Source organism: Anopheles coluzzii, chromosome 3 (assembly GCF_943734685.1).
Source record: "Anopheles coluzzii chromosome 3, AcolN3, whole genome shotgun sequence".
NCBI classification, from domain to species: Eukaryota; Metazoa; Arthropoda; class Insecta; order Diptera; family Culicidae; genus Anopheles; species Anopheles coluzzii.
In genome coordinates, this window is record NC_064671.1 from 30,775,228 (window position 1) to 30,800,493 (window position 25,266).

The window sequence follows — 25,266 nt, forward strand, 5'->3', positions numbered from 1 at the left end:
TAATCACTTCAGGGTAACCTCCCAAGTGTTAATACGTCAGTTCTCTACGTCCTACGTAATCTTCATGTTCCAGTACCTCCAATGATTGTTTGTGTACGTCGCTTTTTTGCACCGTTTTCGGTAGGACCCACTGCGCGAGTTCGCCTTTTTTTATTGGCAGTTCATAATTCGCGATTGACCTTTTTCTTCCTTTACAACTCATTCGATCGTTCCGGCAAAGTAGGCAGCCGATTGCGAAATCATACGTGTTGTTTGGTGCGAAATAAAAAATCACTCTTTTTTACTTTCGTTCAACGCCCATAAAGTGGTCATCCACCAAACAAACACAACCAGACGATCTGGAGGCAAAACGACGCTTAGAAGATAAATTGGCTGCCAAATGTTGATTCTTGCCTGTGGCCTGGCCCCCTTTGCGTTGATGTGTTGGGAGGAGAAAATCTTTCGAGATTTGTTTAGGTTCGAAGGACCAAAACCGGTTTACCGAAGATTGAAGCGACGCCGGAAACGATCTCGTGTTTGTTTTTAATGCCACCGCCAACAAGATTTAGGCGGCAGTACACACGCGGCTTTCTCAAGTCTTCGTCCATTCTAGTGGCATCGTCATCTCGTTATGCACCTTCCACCCTCCCCCGTACTTTCATGATCGTGGATGATCGTTTGTGTTATTTCCACTTTTGTCGTTTTGTTTTTGTTTCCGTTTTGCGTGCGTTCACGACGATCATCATCCTGCCCTGTGCCTCCCTCCGATCGATGGGAAATTGATTATAAAAAGCATCCGCAAGCAATATTGCGTTTGGGGTTTTATTCGTGTTTTGTCTGTTGTGTGTGTGTGTGCCTGCCGCGCACGAAACTTGATCTAATTAAGACGTATCACATCCGGCCGATCGTTAAGTAATGTGTGTTTAACCTTTTACTCCGCTTCCTTTCCGTTTCAGATGTTCCAGAGTGCATTTTCTTTGCGATTGTTGATGGTGGTGTGGTGATGTGGCGGCGGCAGCCGTCTTTGCTGCTTAAGATAAATCCATAACCGTCACTGATGTTGAAGATAGTGGAGTGAAATGGTTCAAGTGAAAACCGACAATCAAGAAATGTGTTGTGAATGTAATTTATGAGTGCTGCAACGAGTGGTTGATTAAAGTTTGATATTAATTTTTATATTTATTCGTTTTATTTCATTAGGTTTTTATTATTATTACGCATAAAAGTGTCACAGTTCGATTGGTGATCGTGTAACATCGTGTGTGTTAGTGAAAAGCAATAACAACAGCCAAAAAAAAACCGTTGCCCGTTTGCGCAACATGTGCTGACAAAACATCGTGTGTTGTGTGTGAACCGTACTTAAAAGGCAGCCCGCTCGCATGCTCTCTTGCTGCTGCTGCTGCTCTCTTCGCTTCGCTTGCCCGTGTGCCGTCGGCAGAGAGTGTGACCGAAAATGAATGAAGTCGTCATCCGAGCGCCCTCTCTGAAGCGGGGAAAGAACTACGAAGGCTTGAACAACAGGGTAAGTGTCTCGGCTAAGCGTGTTATATTCGTAGCACAACTGCTCGTAGAACAGTTGTTTGTGTCTTGGCTAAGGCTGCGCATACAATGTGCGCAAACAATTTGATGTAATGATTTTCATTGCACTGCAATGTAATACAGTTTAACTATTTTGTAAACAGTTTTTAAAATAAGTTTGAAATGTTATTCAATGCTTACGACTGAGCCTTTTAGATATTTTCAGTTTTAAAATTCCATTTACAACAGTTTGTTCTTCTTATTATTCTTCTTCTTTGGCTCAACAACCATTGTCGGTCAAGGCCTGCATGTACCCCTTGTGGGGTTGGCTTTCAGTGACTAATGGTTTACCTCCAATAGCAGGATAGTCAGGTCCCTTACGTATGACTGCACGGTCCATTTGGGGCTTGAACCCATGACGGACATGTTGTTAAGTCCTGCGAGTAGCCACGAGACCGGCTAAACTACAGTTTATTGGAGATTAAATGTTTTTGTTCAATTTTTCTTCTTGCAAAACATATTCTACCTCCAGAATAAAACCAAATGTGGTCTGCTTTATAGCCTACCCAATAGATAATGTTCTCTATACCTCATTTGCAGTTATATCCATGTTCTGCTAACAGTTATCATAAATTTGCCCCATAAATCCTTTGCCATATACATCCCTCCGAACTCCTCTCAACCACCTCGCTTCTCCCGATGTTATAAATTCCCCTGCTTTTGTGTGTGCACGGTTACGAAACCTTCCCAAACGACCTTGACGATGTACTTCTTCGTTATGTTTCGTTTGGAGCCAAAGGTGCGGGTATCATTTGGAGCGCAGTTTTGCCAGCAGCATTTGCCGGTGAATGAATAACCTGTTTCGAGAACCATCCAATTTGGCAAGGGAATTCGGACCCTGTTACAAAAGAAGAATGAAACCAACGCCCACCAGCATTCCGGGCTTTTTCGCGTTTCCCATGCCGGTGGGCGTCAATTTCTTTCCGATGACAAAGTGCGAAGAAACATTCATAGCAGCATAGGCTGTCCATGTGTGATGCGAAATCGTTATCTGTATGTTTTATAAATGGTTCGATTGTGAGCATGATTTATATGTTTATTTCGCGGGATGGTGAGGATAAAAGTCAAAATCTATGCAAAATGGTCAAAATATATTGAAATCTCGTGTACACAATCATTTAAATAAAGATTTCCGCTTGAAATTTCACTTGCAATAGGTTTCTATAATTGCATATTAAAATGAAACCTTGCAAATGGATCGCAATTGCGGATGCTTCAAAGGTTAATCTATAATTTATTTATCAAAATGCTCCTGCAGCAATATAATGTAATAGCAGTCCCCGTATGCGATACGTAGGCTTGTAGGGAGACCTCAAAAACCCCACCCTCAAACCTCGCTACAGCAAAAAAGGGAAAGTATTCCATCATCCTTCGCGAACGGAACCGATCGATCCCCGTTATTACGTTTTCATTTTAGGATCTCCCTAATTGCAACCCCCCCGTTCAAGTGCTGTGTGCTGGTGGTGCCGAATGCCAATATGTTTCCACGGGGTGTCTCTCTTTCGCTCGGTCTTTCCCTCCGTTCCACCCATCCGTTACATCCGGTGAGTGCGGCGGGGTCGGGAGGTGCCCAGCAGCAATCATCAGCTGATCATGAGAGATGATAATGACGGTTGAAAAATAAAAAAATAAGGTGCATGTAGCGCCATTGCTCTCACAAAAATGTTTCGTTCGGTCTAGTGTGTTGGACCAGGACGTCGATCGTTTTGCAATTGTGGAGGGGCTTTTTAGAGCTGCAGACACGCAACCCTAAACGAAGGGTAGGGAGAAAAAAAGGCATAACCACAAGGGTTTTCGAGTATGATTGAACGGTTTTGTGCAGGGCGCTCTTCGGGGACTCACAACCGATCGACTCTTTCGGAGAGTAGCGATCGAGGGCTTTTCCCCACCAGAGGGAAACATGTAAACCCTTTCGTGATGGGAAAAAAATGAACAGAGTCCGGTAACAGGCGACCCCTTTTTTGTGTACCGCCGGAGGGCTTTTTACGTTTCGGTTGAGGAAGCCGATAACGCCACCGTCCGATCAAACTGCGATCCATTTGGTACGGCGGCCCCTGCTCGTAGAATTTGGCTTGCTATCAGACAACTAGAGAGAGGGGGAGAACTAGAGAGAGTGAGAAGGATATAGAATTATTATTCTACTTTGCCATCTCGTGCTCGCGTGTGGGATGAATTTAATGATCCGTTTGATGGAAAAAGGTAGACCCGAAGGTGCACACAACCACCAACAGCGCTCTCTGTGCACTATCGAAGAGAGCATCCAACAAGCTCTCCTGCCGTATTGGAAAGATCACCTCTGGCTCTGGGAGACAGTGGTTGGTGTGTGCTGGTTTTCGTTGTTTTCAAGTTGAAGCAGATCACCATCACCCTATCTCGGTTGTGGGCCAAGCCAAGGAGAGAGTGCCCTACCTCAGCTCGTTTTTGCCCTGCCTTTTTACAGAAGATCACATCTCCCCGCAGTACTATACTTAGAGCATGCGCTGTGTACTGCACCATGCAAGTGTAGATTCAGAGCGAGAGAAAGAGAGAGCGAGAAAGAAAGTAGATGATAATGAAGGGAGAGGGAACGGAACAAAATACAAACGAAACAGATCTCTTTTCCGACTACTCTTCCGCCGCAGCACTCTCCGTGGTTGTTACACTCTGTACACCGCCGGCAAGCGTTGTGTGTTTGGTGTTGTGATAGTGTGTGGGGCGGTATTGTTTTGAGCGCAGCACCGAAAAAACACCGGACACACCAACCGTGTGGTAGTAGTGGGTGTCATTTGGCAAGTTCACGGCGTTAGTGACGGTATTCGGGACGCGTTTTCGGTGTGTGTCTCTAGCGTACACCACACGTGCACAGTTACAGTGAAAGCAAACGTGTTTTTATCGAAAATTTCCATAAATCATACAACGTGTTGCAAATTCTAAAGTGGTTGTAATAAAAAAAGTGTTGAAAAGTGCCTCGTTGTCGGATGCGCAATAGAATTTGCTACTTTTGTCTGTGTGCGTTACGTATTTGCTGCATTGCTGCGTTGACACCGAACGTCAAAGTTGTTATTGAAACCAACTGCACGATCGCTGTGAGGAGTGTCGTTGCCGCAAATTAGTCTCACTAGCAACTTCAACTTAAACTAACTGTCGGGGGGAGTTAGTATTTGTCTGTTCAAAGTTGGAAATTACCGACCGCCGGCTCAGTCGCGCTCGCTCGCTGATTGATCGAGTGGAAAAGTGGAAAAGCTTTCTCTCGCGACGAGATAAATTCCCCCAATTAGCAGTGGAGATGGTGTGGGGTGGTCGGGGTGTAGAGTTCACGGCACGGTAGAGTGAAAGTGTCAAGTCAAATTTCGTCCGGCTCGTCGGCAAGCATTAAAACTAAGCCGAGTTATAAAAAAAGTGTTGTAATTAAAATAAAAATATAACGCCCGCTTTAATCAGTCGCCATTGGTCGTCTCTCTGGCCCGCGTGTCTGTGATCCCAAATCAATGCTTCAACGTCCGATCCTGTGCCACGCGGTGTGTGTATGTTTATAAATAAAGTGTCCGTTCTGAGTGGTCGATCAGGCCGAGAGTAGTTTGAGTGTGCTGTGGTGTGTTGATCACATGTTAAAATCAATTGCTGAGCAAGGGTGGAAATGCCGTCCATTTGCGTCGTCTCACTTTGCTAATCAATTTTTGTGAAAGAGTGGAATGAGAAGCTAACCGAATGGGGGAGGGGGGACGCAACCCAGCAACACCTGAAATAAAGTGAGCATCACAGGGCATCAACGAACCCCACAACAACAACAACATGAACAGCATGGATTACATCCGCTGTGATCAAGTAAGTGCAACGAGCGAGAACGATCCGCGGCGAACGATGCTGACGACGAGGGGTTGTTGGGTTCGAAGGGGAGGAACAGTGGAATAACAACCTTCCACACACTACTAACCTAATCTGTGACGTGTCCCGATGCGCCACCTCGATTGTGGGCAGTGGGTGTAACACAGTTTATAGCAGTATTTGAGGGAAAGAGGATCATGAAATCATGTTATCGGTTAGTATGGAAGGTGAAATTGCCCACCAACAATCGGGGGCTGTAAAACACTTTAGTGGTTTAGTGTTTTATGTAAGTTCGATATTGAACAGTTTGCTTTATCTGTTGCGTATTTTGTTTTTTCACTTTATGGTGAAAAAAGGGGGAACAAAATATTACAATTTTATTTGATGAATGAAGTTTACAACATGACATAATTGATTCATTCATATAATTTAATTGCCTTCATTTATCAAACAAAACAAGCTTCATCTAGGGTCAACAAAGCATGAACAAAAGGTCACCAAAACCAGCAAAACCATGTCTCACTAATTCTGCTCAGATCGGTCCTCGCTTGTTCGCTCCCAGCCGATTGACGCTAATGATTAACTCATGGAATTAATTAACGCAGTGAGGTAGGTCCCAATGGTAGACAAGAACGAGCTGTACTAATAGATTGTATTTGCTAGGAACAAATCAACCTGACACTGGTGACGAAATGATCACCTTCTGTTTCTTTTCTTCACTACTGTATACGTTGTGTCTCGCAAGTCAGTCCCAACAGCTCCCCTATGTCAGAGCATTTTCTCACACAAAAATTAGCTTACTTTCCTTGTGCTTTTGGCCTGGAAAATGGTAGGGAAGTTTTCCATATTTCCCAAATCTACCTTTTTCTTTTGGAGCGTGTCTTTGTTGCGCTGCCCGCGACGATTGTCTCTCTTCATTAGCAGCGACGATTGTGAAGACGAAGTCGAGAGAGAAATTGGTGATTTAACAATTCACCGCACGAACAATCCGGGTGAGGCAATAATTTATTTAATTTCCAAAGTCAATTACACACACGGCGGGTTATCGTACGGTAGGTGACCTTGCCCAGGCTTACCTTTCAATGCCTCGTTCGCGAAGAAATCATTGGCCCTTGGTGATAATTGTTGGAAGACATTTCGCGGCACAATGGTAGAATTGTTTGACTCCAGAGAACGTAACGTGCCGATATTATTCCGTTTTTCATGCCTTCAACTCCATTTGTACACCTATCAGAGCGATGTTGTTTGCTGCTATCAAACGCTATGTTACGATTTCTGGATGCGTATGTATGGTTTTCTTCTTTCCTTATTTTTATTCGTCGCCAGCTGTAACGAGGCGCCCACCTGATAACTCTACCTGGAGGACGGTAGAACATTATTATGACACACCGAGCGAACCGCGTTTATAGGCCCCGAAATGTCTTGCGAAGAGTCTCCGTCGAAACTCGTTATCTTGTCCGTAGGGAAGGTCTTGTGTTGAGGGACATCAGCAGGGTCGTTGTGTCTCGTACATTTATCACATCATTTTTTCTTGCGTATGTAAGAGATGTGTTTTATGGTGGAAAGGTGTCGATATACACCGACTGCGACTGAGCAGCTTCTGGCGGCCGTAAATGACGCATCAGCATAAAACTACCGAACTCTGCCGAAAGTATGTGTTAACATAAATACTTTCCGTCACATTTTATGGCAAGTATTAATACTCGGGATGCGTAAAGAAGTTCGTGGATGTGTCAGAAATTAATTTAAACAGATCACATTTTACATTAAGACATCATAAAGAACGCACTGCGTGTGTTGTAAAACTGTCTATAACTTGGAAAGAATCGTTAATCGTGTCCTCGTTTTGCGTTGATATTTTCACACGTTCTCAAGCAGGGCCAACTCCACCAGCAGAGGAAAAAATGACGGCACTTTTCCCTACATCATAATTTCATCACCAACTCAACCTGGCTCTTGGGTTTTCAACACGCGCATGTTCGGAAGGGTACCTGTTCAGGGGTTTTCTCTTGCTCTGTTGCGTAAACGGCTGCGGCTTTTCTGCTACTTCTGTCACCGCCCTCGGTGTATGTTGCCGTCCAATCCCGTACTGCTTGTAATCTTCCAAAATCAGCCATACAGGAATGTGCCACGATGGGCTGGGAATCAGGTTTAGTGAGTATGTGTTGTAGTGCACATGTGGTGCACACTCATGTTGCATTCCAGTTGCTTTTGGGTGGGTTAGGTTCAGTAGGTTTTGCTCCAGTTTTTCGGAAACTCGATATGGAGCGACGGCGTCTTGTCGCCGTACTTCGTACGGTACTCTCCCGTGTCTGTAACCTTTGTGATGTACGCTAGATGTTTTGCTCTGACCCGAAGACGACCTGCAACCGTCGTAAAACGTGACTGGTTGATGAATGATCTAAGCGCTGTGTCCCAGTTTTGTTGTGTGCTTTGCCGATGTGCGGTTTGAAGCGTGGAGCGCTTTTCGTTTTGCGTGCACTACCCTTTTTTGGAAGACCCTGAAGGTTACGGTTTGGTGTGGTGAGCGCTCTTTTTGGGAAATGGCAATGATCTTACGGGCCGAGCATATGGTGATTTGCATGAATTCCTTGGTGCTCAAGCTTGCGAAACATATGCCTGATGGTTCAATGTGTCCTTGATCATCATGAAGATATTGAAAACCTTTCAAAGATAATGCAAATATGATTGATGAGTGCAAACATAATAATTTCCACATGCCTCTGAGAAGTCGTATACTATCCTAGAGATGTTCCTGTAGAAATGTCTCCTCAAATGTCCTTCAAAAGCATATTGGGTTTTAATGATGAAAATAGTCACGTGGCAATGGCAAATCAAATCATCAACTTAATCTAAAAGAGTCTTCTTCTCCTTCTATTTGGCGTAACGTCCTACGCGGACATGCTGAAAGAGTCATGAGTCATTAAAACAGTGTCAGAGTTGGTCATCGGAACAGATGACATGCTAAACACTCATCAATAGTTAACTCGCTAAAGAGGTACTTGACTCACACATGATTTAATTCACTTTGCGTGAGTTGCTAGCAGACGCGAAGAGTTCAATCACTCATCAAGATTTAACTCTCCTTAGAATTATCAAACTCACGAGTGATCTAAGTAACTTTGAATAATCTAATCGGCAAGGAGAGTGATCAGTAATCGAGAGTAAACTCGCTTATCGAGATATAACTCTGGAAAAAGTTAAATTTTTAGCTTATAAACTGTAAGCCATGTGGCTAATGTATTGATCTAAGTTCGCTAACGATTTAAGTGCCTGGAGTGTTAAGAATTATCATAGATTATCTCCAAAAAGACAAAGTGTGACAGTCTTCTCTTTCAATGCCTGTTTGGGTTAGTTATCTCCGAATTTCCTTATGTAATCCATCAATCTTCACTTCAGTTGTGACGTTTTGTATTTTAGTTGTTATAAATAACATCAAATCTTCATTCTTTACCCTTTCTGAAACATGTGTTGTCTTCTGAAGTCCATGCAACAGACCAACATCAGCCAGAAATAGATATTCATTTCGTTCGGTTCTGAAACAGGAAATGCAACTCTCTACCCGCTGCCCATTACCATATACCGTTTACCTTTTGTGACAATTAAGACACTTGTCCGCGTGCTGTCACTTAGCCGCCAGCCGCCATCCTTGGTCTGCCATCGCCCAAACACAGTCCTAACACGGTCACCCAAGCTGACAATGAGAATAAACGTATTGGAGCACCAAATGATACACTCTGCTACACGCCCTACGGTGGCACTCATTAAACTTCTCTCGCGTAGGCTTTTGCCGCCTTTCTTCTGGGGGCAGGTAGAGCTTTCAACACCCTTCAACAACTTGGCCCACTGATATTAACATGTAAACGCTTTTTTAGTACACGTTTAGTGTACGACCTTCAAGATGTAGCCGGGACAACTTGCTTCACACCAGCCGTTGCTGCCCTTTTTTCTCTCTATAAAGAAACCCTTTTTGGGAGGAACTTTTCCTATAACTGTCACAACTCGCCGGGTGGACACGTCTTGCCGTCGTATTTTTGGATTGATTTTTTTTTTTTCAATTTAATTGACGGATGGCGGCTGTCTGTTTTATTACGCGCGTTCACCTTTTCCCTTTTAAAATCTGGTGATATAGAAGAAAAAATAGCCCTCTGTTGCGATGCTTTCTTAATTTACTGCCGGTACTGAAGTCTGATCAGGTCTTGCTTCCATTCATCGTTGCACTCGGAAAGGCGTCGTTTGGTGTGAGCCCGCGTACCGCCATGATTGAAACCCGTGAATGCAAATGAGATCGGTGTCGTTAATTATCTTTGACGTGGCTGCTGCCAGAGAGACAGAGAGAGAGACAGAGAAACCTCCACAGCACCATCCGTGCTGTAATGCACTTTTAAGCCTCTTCCAGAGTTCCGAACCGTAGGAACGCCGAAGAAAGAGCTTTGTTTCGGTAGACAGAACAGTGTGTGCTCTTCTTCACCTTTGCGCACCTTGGCCGAAGGTTTCGTTGTGCACTCACGAAAAACTAGCTCGTTTTCTGATTTGGTTTCCTCTTCCTCCGTGAGTGGTAGACAAACGAGAGCTGCTATTACCCACTCCCTCGGTCCTGAGATCTTCATCTAGATTGATGAATTGTTAAGCTTCTAGTTCCGTTCCAATTTTACATCCACCTCTTCCAGTTTCTCCGTGACGTGCCGAGAGTGTCAAGGGTGAAGTTCAGCTGTTCGAAAGCATCACACACTTCTCGCAACCCTTTTCGTACTATTCAAATTCAAATGTTTATTGACTGTGAAGGCTCATCTCTCTGTGGCGTACACTCACACGCGCACGTGGGTGGCGAAGAAGTTCATTGTAAACTGGTTCAGCTTTCATCCCCTCCAAAAGAGCACGCACTATCAATCAAATGCGTTCTTTTGTGTACGTGTGCCCCAGTTGAGCTGCTGTTGCATTTGTGTTCGGATGCACTGTAGGTTGAAAGTGTGAGAGAGCAGGTGAGAAGAAGAAGAGGCATATTATGACCCAGCACCCGCTTTCCATGCAGCGGCACCGGTAAAGTGCACTTGAAATTTGCATTTTGATGATCATCTTTTCGGAAAGAAAGAAGCCTTGTGTGTCTCTTCGCTGCACTTGTTTTGCGTGGGCATGTGTGGGTTTCCGTGACTGGAATGTAAAAGCGTACGCTCACTTGGAGTCTTCTGTCGGAAGATTTCCTTGAGAATTCGATATCACTTCATCTCGCATCAGTGATCGCCTCCTGGAGCGACCCAGTGGGCTCTGGGTTCGTGTATGAAATACAAATACAGATCGATTCTTTCAATAAAGGTGGATTGAAAAATAAAAATCTACATAAAAAACGCTACTCAAAGCACCTGTGTGTTTGAAAATTTGATACCAAACATTTAGGGGAAGGTAGGTAAAGACGGACACGTTAAGGGAAATGGTAAAAATCTAGGGATATATAAGTGCAACGACCATGCAAATGTGCATACATTATCTTACACTCATGTTTTACCAGAAAATGTGTTGAAACTTTTAATTTTCTATCGATTTTTGCGTTTTTTTTCATGAATGAAAAACATGATTTTTTTCGTGCAGTTTTGAAATGTTCGGGTAAGACGGACACCTGATATGGGAAAGATGGACACCATGAAGGGTAAGATGGACACCTGTAGAAAAGGTTAGAAAGTGAAGAGTTTTACAATATTTTAACAAATTCTATCGCTTTCCACGTCCTGGTACGTTTATAAACCAATTCTTGGTCTATTGCAACGGCGATTCATTCAGCCATGAATTTAGGAATTGTAAACGGCGCTTGTAATATATCGTAGAATGCAGCATCTAAAGCATTATTGACATATCGCGCACTTACAGCTGACGTTGCTCTAGCTTACAGAACAACAGTCTAGAACTTCCTTTTAGGAAATTACTCCGCAAAAAGTCCACGACCCCAGTATTCATGAGGGACTTGTTAATAGTTTGGATTTCCACCTTGTCAAAATTCAACATTTGATTTTTGTAATCCAATAGAATTTCTCATCTATTCCTGAACAATGTCGTATAAATGCCTCATCTTTTTATTGCTTAAAGTTGTCCAAGTCGTGTGAAGATATTGGATTTCGTGAAGCGCCTCATCAGCGTCGAGCGAGTAATAGCATAACGAATGGCTACTATTTTGACCGGTGTTTCATTTCTCGCTTGTTTCAATACTTTCTCTAGTTACTGATTGATTTATAGCATCGGAATACCCTTATTAAGGCCGGGCTACATTGATCGTACTCCGTAGTGTAATTTCGATTTTCACTAGCGCATCTGGCGGCGACTGGTGGAAGCTATTTTTGGTCATCCAGGGAATGGCCATGCCGGATCTCAAAATTAAGTAGTTTTTCCATCGTTTTCCATTGCAATAATGGATGCAATGCGTGCTAAACATGTGTATCTATATTTTACAAAACTTTTCTCCTCCGTTTTTAGTAAAAAACATGGAAAAATAACGTATTTGCTGAAGCGGCTCCAAATTGTTTGGCAAAATGCTTCGGTCAGCCGCCGCCAGATGCGCTAGTGAAAATCAAAATTACGCTTGCGAGTACGATCAATGTAGCCCGGCCTTTAAAGGTATTTGAAGAAATATATCCATCACCAATTGATATAAGAAGTAAAAAAATCAATAAATTCGGTGTCCATCTTTCCCTACAACAAGGTGTCCGTCTTTCCCGCTTTGGTGTCAGAATGTTTAAACCACCAGAAAACAATATTTTGTATTGCTTTTATCCTCGTTCTTTCGCCAGTTTTTTCATTAATGATCACGACAACCCATTCATGAAATAAAACTTCCGGAAATATAAACAATACAAGTTGTAGAGCTTAAGATCGGCAGTAGTCAAATTAGATCCACAAGGGTGCACATTATTAAAAATTTGTTTTGCTCGTGGATTTAACCAATTTTATATATATTATGCCAAAAATATTCTCAAATGTGTTGTTTTACCTTCAGTTTGGATTCTACATTGTTGAATTACTCGAAAATTACCTTTTTCATGCATTTATGAGAAGAGTCCATCTTACCCGCAGTGTCCGTCTTTACCTACCTTCCCCTACATGAAACGGGACCGTCTAAACCATACTTTAAAAGCTCTCCAAACCAGTAACACCCGTTTTCTAGCGCGCTTTATGACTCTGTATCGATTAAGCTGCTGGCTCAGGTGGAGCAGTTTGCATTTTTAATCATCTTTTAGTGCTATTTAATTCCGTCTGGCACAACAAATCGAAAACCCGACCAGTTCGGATTTTTCATCGATGCCTTAATTTGTTTTGGAGTCTGTTTTTTCGACATTAGAATAAACAACCCATCCTAAAATTTATTGGTTCTGTTCTTGGTTTCGCTTGTTGTTTTGTTGGGTGGTTGGGGCTTAAGTTACTCCTTCGTAGCCTTTGCAGGTGGAGCAAACTCATTGTGTAATGCGAGCAACCCGATCTGATCTGATCGATCATCAAAGGTGAGGTAACGACACATTTGATACGAACCAAACGAACCGTGCCATTTGCCGGTGTTCTAGTGGGCTGTGTACATTCGCTCCCAAGCGCCTGCGTTATGCTTCATTTACCGATTTGCTGATCAATATCTGCATCATGTCCCATAAAGTATGCTCACCCGCGAGGCGCTGCCAGAGTGTGTTGGTAAATTTAGCATATCTTGCCTAATTTTCGATAGCATCGATCATCATCATTAACGCAATGAATCGAACGCAGCAAGCAACGCTGAAGAAGTAAGGTGTCGTCTTACATTGATTGTAGGTCCCGCGAGACCATTAGGCGCGTGCGAGTTGGTTAAATTTTGTGCAACGATAAAAATCTCTCCCGTTTTTTTTAGTTTTTTTGTGTGCAGCTTTTAATTCATTTTCTCACTGAAGCCACGCTTTACATCTTTGATTGTGCTTTGAGCATTTAGCTCCGCCCGCCATCGTTAAGGCAGTTGATTAGCGTTCGTGTGCCAAGCACAGTCACGATTTTTTCGGCCCGATAAAGGTATAATAATAGGCCAAGATAGTGATAGTCGCAGGATAAAGAAAAGCACTCTCACTCTCTTTTTCTCTCTTTTCGGCGCCTTTATTATGCAAACACGTGTGCACAATACGGTGCATTTGCATTTTGCCTTTTGGCGGAAAGGAGTTTGGGAGGTGGCAGGGTGGTGACGGCTTGATTTTGTGCAGCACTTTCTTTTGTGATGAATCACTTTTCAGCGTCTAATTTTTCGACTGAGCCCGAGCTGTAATTGTAATTTCATTGATGAAATTCACTCTCAATCAGAAGGGGAGAAGGTAAACGCTGTTCATGGTTGAGAAAAAGCAATAATCGTTACCCACTCACACAAAAAAAAACCTAATGCAGTCGTTTCAATTGCATCAATTAATTAAATTCCTCCCGCTGATTGCTGTTTTGGCGCAAAACAAAAAGTTGCAAACCATACTTGAAACTTGCGGCCAAAATCAAACGATTTTTCGAAGAATGCCCGGTTTAATGAAAACGCACACACACACAAACACGGACGTCGAATTGCTTAGTTTTGACACGCACACGTCCCTTGCGGGGTACCGCAAATCAGAATCAATAAAAAATCACGCAGCCGAAGAAGAAGAAGAAGAGGAGAAACGAAAATTGCAAGCTAAAAACGGGCGCTTTCTTGAAGGGTGGAAAGCACGAAAGCAAGCTGTTGCAGATATATTCGCGTGGTGTGTTTTCATATTGCAACAAAGTTGTGCGTGTGTGTGTGTGTGTCTAGTTTTCGCAAAACCTGGTAGCACCGTTGAAATTCTAATCGCAATCGGAAGCTATAATTATTAAATTCCACCGCACACACAGGCAGGAAGGCGCTGTTTTTGGGAGTAAGAAACGTTGTCCGCGTTTGCTTTTATTTGCATTGAGTAAGAAATCGTGGGGCTCTGGGCGTGCGCTATTTGTCTGCAGATTTGCATAATGGCTGTAGCATGACGGGGCGCTGCCACCGAACACGTGTTTTTGTTTCGACTTCCGCAAGGCATCCTTCTTTCCGCTTTTTCTTGGCTGTGTGTGCCGTTCTCTTCGTTAATTGCATTTGAGCTAGGTGCAGCTCTTATTTTTTACAGAACACACACACGACACGTTCTTTTTTTCTTTCTTCTCAATGTCTTCCCTCCCAAAAGTGATTAAAAGTCGTCTCTCCAATAGACATTAGCTAATACAGGGTTTTCCAGTAGTTATCAGAGCTGTGGGACACTTGATTGACTCTTTCATACATGAAATGAACTTAATGTAATGGGAATTGGACTCTATAGCACCCCTGTTGGACAAATCTAATAGGAATTTCCAAGGACCCTGTCCTAAAAGGGTGCCATAAGATGCTCCATAAGGGTGCCTCCAATTTCTATCATATGAAGTTCACTTCCAATAAGAAAGAGTCAAGGAAGTGTCCCACTCCTATGAGAATCCCTAGAAAACCCTGCAAGGTGAGGCCCCGAACCAAAAACAAACTGATTGAGTTCCGTTATTATTGTTTGGTTGTGTGTGTGTGTTTGCAAGGAACAAACGACAAACAAACAGCTCTCGGGGACAGATTGTTTGGATCGGACCAGGAGAAATATGAACCTACCAGAACCCCACAGTGCTACGTCCTCGTGTCGATGTTTGTTCTCTTGGTTTGGTTTCGGATAACACTCTGCACCGCGAGCAGACACGCGTTCTGGCGATGACGAATGTGACATTTGTTGGGCGAAAAAGCTTGGGAGAGATCTCGCTGGCATAATGAGGAGTGGAGGACTATAATTTTGAAACTAAGTGTCAAGCAGACCTGGTATCTGGTATCACATTCTCACAGGTATTTCTTGACATTCCAGTTTCGCTCCTTTGAGCAATAAAAATGAAGGTTGTCACCCAGAATGTTACTGAATGTTTGCCCCCCCCCCCCCCCCCTTCTTATTGGGGCCAAACATTCATTAAAAATGGTACTAATTTAACATTTTTAATCCCTTTAATAAGCCCCAATTGCTTATAATAGAACCAACAAAAAAGACTCTCCAACATTATCAATCTTCACTCCATAAATTACGTCTTTGTGTAAGACATTTTAAGTAGCTCTCCCTCCACTAAAAAGCACATCGCGAAGAGCGGAGAAATGCTTCGCAACGAACGCTGCGAATTGCTGCGGCAGACGATCACTTCTCGGAGAAAGGTTCTTGTAAATTTGTGTCAGCTTCCACCAGCAATTCCTCTTGACGGTAATGGCATTCTTTTCCCCTCCCTGCTCCCTCTTCCAGCTGCCAATTTGCTTCGTTTGCTGTAAGTCTGGGTGCAAGTGTCATTGAAATTTCGCCTTCGCGTTCGCCCCCAAAAACAAGAGCAACAACGCTGCGCTGGAACGAACTTGTGCCTCCTACACACCATTTTTTTAATCTTTTGAGTTCATAAATTGCTGCCATTTTAGTCTTTCGGTGTACTGCACCGGATTTGAGATTGATTTCGGACCAAGAGAGGAAGGAGAGATCAACATCCTTTCGTTTTGTGATGCAATCGTTTGATCGCTCCGCATCATAACTCATTTTGGGACAATTTTTGGCAAATTTTCTCACACACTGCCAAAATCAGAGAAATGCTTTCTGTCGTGAGCCGTCCACCAAGTATGGCAATGGCAGGGCAGATCACGAAGAAAACACGAAAACACGACTTATTATAGTGTGTTGTTTGATTTCAGCTCGTTATGTGATCTGGCTCGTTTGGTGGTCCTCGCCACAATTTACTAGCGAATGGTACACCGCTTCATTTATATGTTGACTCATAAAAATGTGCACCCAAGAGCCAAGTCTCCTTCACTTCCCTCCTATTCCCTCAATCGTCAAGTGCAGGCATATGTTTTTCCTATTTTTTCTATTTTCTATAATAATCCTTCAAGTGGGTTGCTCTTGTTATGGTTGTACTGTTGGCAGTCGTGTGCACAGCCAGCGCACAGCTGGATATTTTCATCATTTTCCTCCCAATAACACGGGGCTAATCTTGTCGCCGACATCAACTGCAACCGATCGTGCTCGTGTGTAGTTTGCGGTGTATGATGACGTTGCAAATTACGAAAACGAAACGCTGGGACTTTTCCAAAAAGTGTGAGTGCATTTTGGGTGGTTCTCGATGTCGTGCCGGCTTGTATTATATAGCTTTAGACATTTCATCTCCCACCACCACCACCACCACCTTCGAAATGGAAAGTGAAATCGATGATTTTATGAGCTACACGTAGTGTGATTTGGTGCAACATGTTCTTTTTGCTGCTAGTCGTCCACCGCACGGGCGCACTCCATTTAAGGCATTTGAACCCTTTGCCGATCGCACGGTGGATCGTGATTTATGTTTTCTTCCTATTGGCGGCTTCTCGTGGTGTGTTTACGCTGACGCTAAAGGCGCTGAAATGTGCGGCAGGAATGTGTGGTGCCGCCGCCGCCAGGTAAATATGTGTCGCAGGGCATACTGATCATTGGGCTGTGAGAGCAATAACATAAGGCAGCGTAGTGCTTTCGTGGTTTCGGGTCCGTATGAGGGTAGACCAAAACTTCCCCAAAGGGAGACAACAAGGAGAGGTTCGGGTGAGGTGGCACATCACGAAGTACAAAAAAAAGCTCCAGCAAAAGGGAGTAGTCGTTTGCTGTGTTGTGGACTGTAAGCAATATGAAAGCTCCTTTCGAGAGCCATGAAAGGCAATGAGAAGCAAAACATACCCGGTTTTAGTTTTTGTTTTTAAACACATGGATGTAAAGTTTCTAAAACTTCAGCAAAACATGAACATGCTTTTAAATAATAATAAAAAAAAACAGATTAAAGTGTTTACAATCATGGCTGTAATTACTTTTCTCATTTTGATTTTTTTTAACGAATTTGTGCTCTAAAAACATCATTTTGAGAATTTGTCACGTGGTATCCATGAGTTAATATGATAAAATGAATAAATTCTGCTGCTGCTGAGTTGTTATTAAACATGATAATTCAGTTTAATTGAGTAAAATGATTCGGTTCGCTTGCACCGGCTACTCCACAACAGTCAATTGCAAAGTTCCACAGCCATCATGCAAAATTCCCCTGTTTGACATATTTCATTGAATGATTTCAACACTCCGCTGTCGATTTGCAACATTTCCTTACGTGATTGAACTAGAGGTGTGCCAAATGATCAAGAACCGTACGGTTCATTCAGTTTACGTGAAAAAAAGAATGAATGAACTGGTTCACAAGCGATGAACGCAATGGTTCTTTTGAAAAATAAAAATAAAAAAAAAACATGAAAATAAGTGCAAACATTCATGATCATTTTGCAGTAATGAATAGAAAAACCTTCCAACATTCATAAATTTAGAGACAAAACAAGAAATGGTCTATTTTAATCTATTTGGGTGATTGGCTAGCTTTTCATCTGATCAGACAAACGAATTAATCTGTAGTTCTAACGATTTTCGAATAGTGTACTGATTTACATACTTTACAGGTATAACTGTTTGCAAAAGAACAAAAGAACCGAAATCACATTCCCGTTCACAGCATCGAACGATTCGGTTCTCTCACGTTCACTTAAAAGAACCGAAATGCCCACCTCTAGATTGAACTACTCCATTATATGATTTGAAACCCTTAATTTCCACCATCTCAACCAAGCAACAGAATTCCTTTCACTATAAGATAGTAGTTAAAAAATCATATTTTTTTAAATAGATCAAAACAGTATAAGATAATAGAATAATTTTGTAGAAGTTTTTTAAATATGATTTTCTTTATAATTTCAATTACATTTGACAGAAATCTAGTCCTTTGAAATAATTTTAAGATAAATGGCATGGCCAGTTTTTGGTGATAGAACTGAAACATATCAAAAACATATCACATATCACCTTGTCGCACCATACGTTATCGTTTTCGTCTCCAGTTACCTATATGTCGTACACGTTTTGCTCGCAATGAGCCTTTTGTAAGAGCTATGTCGTCTTTTAATAGTACTTCTGATCTGTTCGATTTCAACATATCCTATCCTGTCTACCGATCCCGTCTTCGCTCCTTTTCCGTACCATTAACTCCTTCCAACTCCTTCGTGAATAATTGTATACTATAGTCAGTAAGCACTATTGCTGTAACCCAACGTGGCCGAGCAATTAATAAAATAAAAATAAATAAAAATAAATAAATAAATAAAAAATAATAAATTTTCTGAAAAAAAAGTAATGTTCTACGATCTACGATTAGTAACATAGAATATTAGAATTTTATTTAATTTTAGTAACAATTAAGAATTACTAACATAAAAAGATGTCAAAATTTATGTCTTAGCCTGTACAATTGTTTGTAAATTTCTCTCAATTGTTATAGACATTGAACCATCTTTTTCATGATTTCTCACTAATACAAGCATTCACAAACACAAACTAATAACACCACAACACTAGAGTAACTCAAAATGACAGAGCTTTGCGCAGTTCGACCGCATTTCGATCGGTTGCAATTGTCTGTTTGCAAATGCCTACTGGAATGCAGCAGTTAACCCCCAAACCTCCCTTTGCTTCCCGTCAACCACCTCCTACATTCGGTTAATATTTGTGATCACCACCCTCCCTGGTTACTCAATGGCACAAAACAACCCCTCCTCGCTGTTCTCCTGTTTCGCTTCTAGGTCAGCCGTGGTTTTGCGAACTTTATGTGACACTTCATAATCTTGCTTGACGCCTCCGTGTGTCTATTCTGTCTGGTTGCTTTCTGTCTGACTAGTGCCATATTGCTTACACACACTGGAGAGCCTATATTTCCCGTCAATCCTCAATAATGTGTCCCGTCTGCGATGTGTTGAAATACAGATACATAAAGGCAATTATTTTAACAACAACCACGGTTCATAATTAAATTGTCTAACCATCTAACCTAACCCCCGCGCCATTAGTTTCCCCAGACGCGACGACCTTACCTCCCCTTACCATTTGTCTCCATCGCTGCTCCCTCGCTTTCGTTCCTTTCGCAGCTTCATTGAGCTAATTGAGTAAGCAAATGGACACACAAATAACGTTTGTCCACCACCCACCGGATTGTTTCACTGACACCTTTTCTTGCATAAACTGCCGGGATTTTTTTTTTTTTTTTTGCTTCTACCAATTAATCGTTGCAGTTCCGGCTCGATGTCAAATCTGGGTGAATGTTTGTGGCTTTGTTGACTGCGGCGCAATTTCAATAGAAATGTCCACTCGATCAACGTCAATCATTTGTCAAACAAAACAAGCACGAGAACAGTTTAATCAGAAAGCGCTGTTTATTTTTAATTTATTTCTAAAACTTCAAACCAATAGTTTTGCTTACGTCCAAAACGTGTAGGCAAACGAGCCCTGCCTGTAAAAGCATTTTCTTTTCATAATCGGTACTAACCTTCTCATCCGCTTTAACGGCAACTCCCCCCAGGCGCGGGAAATGAGCTTTTCAGGTGTTAACAAAAATAATCAAATTCAGACCCTCTCTATCTCTCTGTCTCTCCTTACATCATATCGCGTACGCGCAGCTGTTCAACGTTCTAGCAAATTTGCTTCAATGGCCATGAAAATGGGAGGCTTTTCCCCCTTGCTCGGCATGTCTGTCGGACGGGCTTTACAAGGCACATGTCGGTATGGTTCCGGTGCGAGCATATCAGTGCGCTTGCCACGTACTTGTACTTGTGTAAGGCAGGAATTCAGTTGTTGTGCATTTACTTCCATTTGTACTGCTTTAATATTTACACGCACCGAAAAAACCCGCTGGAAGCTGGCTGAAAATTCCCACTGAGACTAAAGCCCAGCAGCAGCAGCAACAGCAGCAGCATGAACATGATGAGGCTTTTGAATTTTTGTTTTTCATGCTTCTCTCCACCACCTCTCTGCTAAGTAAGTTTCATAACGAGCATTTGTGTTTACCGGTTAGAGTTGTGCGGTTAACCAGCGGTGATGAGTAAAAACTACCGCGACCAAACGTGCCCCATCCGGTCTCTCTCTCTTATCATGTGCCGTTTGATGTGTATATATGTGTATGTTATGTAAATGAGTTCTATTTGCTTAGTTTTTGCTTTGCCTTTACTTACCGTTAATAACAAATGTTCCCAGAAAGAGTACCGGTGTCTGTCTGTTGCTCGCCTGATGGCCAATCTCGTGCGCTCCACCCAGGCGACCATGATGATGTCTTAGTTTGTCAAGCATAAGAGTGATTTAGAGAATTATGGTAGTGGTGGTGGTCGTTTTGGCCAGCTTCATGGCTGTGAATTTTTAATCATTTGCTGACCGTAAAATAATTAAAAATAAATGAAAGAGTTTCAACGTTACTTTACGTTGGAGATGGACTAGGAGTGCCACTTTTCTCTGTATAATTTCTACATTAAATTTATCATTAAAAGGTTCTGCTTATTCGTTTAATAAATTGTCTCCAAAATTGGTTTACTCGGTCAGTGTAAATACAAAACAATAGCATCAATTCTTCACCACTAGAAAAAAGGCTACTTTACTTTACTGCCAGAGAATATACCAGATTTTTGTTTTACAATCATCTGCTTTATGGTCGAACCATAACGGTCGGAGTGCATGTAAACTTCCGGTGTATAACATCCCGTCAACCGTGGTGGGTTTTCCGTTTTTCACCTTCAAGAAGAAGGTAAAAAAATAAAAAAATAAAACTGTGTCGTGGTCATGACTCTTGACTCGCGGCGCTTGGTGAAGCTTATGCGAAGAACTTCGCGAGAGTTCGTTGCCCCAACCAAAAAAAAAAGGTTCGTTGCTTACTACACACCACCATCGCACGCGGAGTTTGTTGCTGCTCTCTGGCAAAGACGAATCGAGCCAGTTAAAGTGGAAAACTGCGCACAACACACACTCGGCTAGCCAAAATTTAATTTAAAGCCTGCAAAGTGCGAAAACCGTGCGGTTCGTGCGTGCGTGGAGCTAAGTCTTCGGCTCACCAATGACCTCCTCGCCGTGCGTTGGCATTGGCATTGACTGTGCGGGGCCGGTAGAAGTTTTTAAATTTGCGTAAAATTATATCCACTCGGAGGAATGTGTCTGTTTTCGAATGATCGAGCAAAACGATCTTGCCCCAGCCGCTTTTACGTTGGTGTATGTGAAATTTGGAGCGGCGAAACAAAGAAGCAAAAAAAAAAACAGAAAACGAGCATTCTAATTTTGGTCCAGTGCGACCATTATTGACGTTCAGAGGTTCATTGAAACGGTTCGACAGGCGACTTCCGGGAGTGTTTGTGACAACTGGAACAACCAAAAGTTGGGAAATTTCGTTGATTTTGTTCAGTTGATATTGCAAAAAATTCAATTTGAAGTGCAAAAAAATGCAAGAAAACAATACAATCGTGTGTAATATTTCGTGAAAATCTTCGAACATGCTTTTTTTTAAATAAAAAAGCATTCAAAGCGCATTAATACCTTTTTTTTATTACCTAAAATTTTAACATTTTTTGCGATTGTCTTACAGTGTTTTCCAGAAGTTCTCAGAGCTGTGAGACACTTTATTGATTCTTTCTTACGTGAAATGAACTTAATGTAATGGGAATGGGACTCTATAGCACCCTTGTTTGAATCTAATCTAATCAAATCTAATAGGAATTTCCAATGAGCCTGTCCAAAAAGGGTGCCAGTGTCCAATTTCCAACATATGAAGTTCATTTCCAATAGGAAAGAGTCAAGGAAGTGTCCAACAACTATGAGAACCCCTGGAAACCCCTGTAATCCAATCAATCGGTTAATAGCTAATTACACTACTACTACCTTTTTCATGCAATTTTTTGCATTTTCACATGGTTAGTGTCTTTCTTAGTCGTCGTTAGAAATTGCACTTTCCTGTCCATCATCAAACCAACTGTCGATTGGCATTTTCGTCGATATTTTCAACACATTTTTAATTAGTACATCTCTTTTTTTACCGACCACCACACACCTGTCTGGGAAGCGTTCGAGATGAAATGAATGCGCACAGCTTGTCCGGTGAACCACATCGGAAACATAAATATTAAACATTTTCTTTCTTTCTTCTTTTCTCGTTACAGGTAAGCATTCTCATCATGCACGACACTGCCCGAGTTTAATTGTTGCTGAAAAGCTAAGCGAAGGCCAAAGAAAAATGATGCATCAAACAACAAAAAACAGCAGTCAGCGAAGTGTCAGGTTTGAGCGTAAATCGAGCGTTAAATTGAATCAATGCTTCCAGCTCATCAAACCACAATTATTTCTTATTCTTTGTGTCAGCTGGGGGCACACTTTAGCAGTGAGCAATAGTTTTGCACATTCTCGTTTGCCCATTTACGGTTCGATGAGTCATGGTTTATTCATGTACAACACTTCATAATACTATTCATTTAGAATTCAAATCCATTTTTATCTAAACTGTTGATATCAAAAACCGATCGAACAGATTTGTTTCTGTTCCACAGCAAACCGCGAGAAGCTTTCGCAATGTCATTTGAACAAGAAAAGCTTGTTCTTGCCGTGGCATAAAAAAGAGGTGGTGGTGAGTGCGTCTTTGCTGCGTAAAAAACAGCTGGCGCGCAGCAACACCTACAACCACACCGCAGCCTTGTTTGATATTCACCACACAAACGGTCCACGCGTAAACGGCTTTTGCCTGAGCTGCCTGCCTGTGTGTCGTGTCAGTTTCCCAAAAGGGGGATGATGATGCGAGGGTTGCTAGCAACGCACACCACCACCACCACCGTTCGCCAAAGCAATGTGATTTGCGGCCACAGTGTCCCAACGCCCCGCGTCAACGTGGGTTTGGTTGTGTGAACACCACCACTACCCTTTTAAAATGCACCCTCCCCCAAAAGAAAACAACAACATTAAGCACACACACACACAGCCACAACACAAAAAAGCACAAACACTTCGAAAGAAAAGGGGGTGGTGGGTAGGTTGAGCTGAAGTTGTTGTCTATGGGCATCCATTCATAGCCCGCGACGAGACTACCGTTGAAGCAGGGCAGGGTTTGCTGCTGCGCGCTGTAAAGAGAAACAGCACCACCACAACCACCATCACTCACACACATACACATAGAAAAAGGTTGAACATGTAGTGGTGGTGGTGGTGCTGGTGGTTTTGTGTGGTTGTTGGATCGCGGGCAGTGTGTTGTGCACGCGTCACCTCACAATTCTACGCCAACCATTAACGGGAGCGGTCGACGACGCAGCAAGTCCGCGAGAGAAAGGGTCCGCGCGTGTGTCCGCGGATCAAAATAGTTTTTTTTTAAAGAAGCGAATCAACATAAATTTTGACATACTTTTTATCAACAATCGAGGAAAGGAAATAAGGTGGTTTATATGGAATGTGTTTTTAAATTAATGATTTAAGTGAGTTAAAAAGTTCTTTCTGCACAAGAATGTTGAATGATTGCGACCAAACCGATTGTGTGAGCTTTCTGCGTTGTGTAATTCTGCATGTGAAATTTGTCTGTGTGTTTTTGTTCTGTGCTATGTTTTGCAATGTGCATCCGGTGGTGACCAATTAAATGTTGCACTTCTTCTTCTTCTTCTTCTGCACTGTGCACGTGCGCAACGTGATATTCTGTGTTGTGTGGTTCGTGTTTTTCACTCTTTTTCACGGCCGGAGCGGAAGGAAACGAGTGTTGTGCGGATTAAAATAATCCCTTTATCACGCGGCTAGTCCGACACATCCAGGCACGGTCCAGGGTCGCTTGGACCGTTTACTGAAAGTGCAGTTATAAAACAGTGTTTATTTATAATGGTTTAAAAGGGAGCAAAAAAGAGAACAAAGCTTTTATGTTTTGTGTCCGTTTTTTGCATGGTTGAATGTGAGCTAAATGAACAAAACTGTTTTATGTGATAAAAACTCACCAGTTTTAAGGAGAGCAATGTGTGTGTGTGTTGTTTGATAGAAATAGAAATAGGAGCAAACCCATCAACCGAAAGCAAATTAGCCCCAGAAGCTTATGCAATTCCGGCTTCCTGTCGCGCAGCTAACAGCCAATTTAAAAGAGAAATTTCCTTACCCGCTCAAATTTCCTGCCAACTCTAAGTCCGGTCCCTGTGCCGATTGCTTGCCCCAACGTCGTCGATGTGATGACGTCACCGTGATCGAGCCCGCAGCCGGGGGGCAAATGGACACACTTTAAAGTGCGATAGGAAACGATCCCTCTGCTCTGCTGTGACCCACGGACGTGGACTGCTTTTTGGGAAGGGAAACGAGAACCTGCCAACTTTTACCTTCCCATACACGTTGGCAAAAATCGCAATAATACGTTACGAAAAGCAGCAGCAGATACCTTTTGGTGACAAGGTTGCCTGTGCCACCAATTGATCGGTCGATCATGTGTGTAGGCGCACTCGGTCGTTGGAGTCGGTTGGCCCCATGTGGGGGACACCAAGGGGAACGTGGGTCTGCCTGTCTGGGCTTTGGGCATGCGCTCGCTTACCAAGCCACGCCAATCCACCAACCCATTGGAACATTTTTCTTATCAAAAACTGCAACGGAGTGAAGGGAAAGCGTTTAGCCCGTGTGCGCTGTCTCCTACGCCGCGTTTGCAATAGATTGCGGTCAGATCACAGAGAGTGGCCACGCTTGGTGGTGAAACAACCGTTCCCTTTCCTGTGTTGCCTTGCTCTGTTGCACCGTCCGGGGTGTGTGTGTGTGTGTGTGTGGGAGGTGCTCTGTACCGCTTTTCACATGCCAAACACAATGCAATCAGCAGGAGGACCAGTGCGCCCGGACACGCGCACCCTTGCATTGGAATGCAGACTCGGGCTCGTGTGAAAAAGAGGCTTAAAGTCCGGCGTGTCTGGAACATTAAGTCGTACGGTGTCAATTATTGGGTTCGTCGCTTGCTGCGGACAAGCGATTGCGCCGTGAAAGCGCCCTTCATGAAGAATGGAATAATAAACAAATTAAGCTGTATCTTAGA

The 25,266-nt window shown here is 42.8% G+C and overlaps 1 protein-coding gene across 3 annotated transcripts in view; it reads left to right on the plus strand.

Annotated features, from left to right (window-relative positions):
- Positions 1 to 4,037: 4,037 nt before the first annotated feature.
- Positions 4,038 to 25,266, plus strand: part of LOC120959422 (uncharacterized) — a 63,960-nt gene continuing 42,731 nt past the window's right edge. The window contains exon 1 of one of the 3 annotated variants that reach the window (XM_049610309.1): positions 4,038 to 5,361. In XM_049610309.1, coding sequence (XP_049466266.1) covers positions 5,329 to 5,361 — 33 coding nt within the window. In that variant the 5' untranslated portion in view covers positions 4,038 to 5,328. Of the gene's footprint in view, positions 5,362 to 23,457; positions 23,660 to 25,266 lie in introns of those variants that run through there. The other 2 variants (XM_049610308.1, XM_040382792.2) reach the window with 2 other exon arrangements.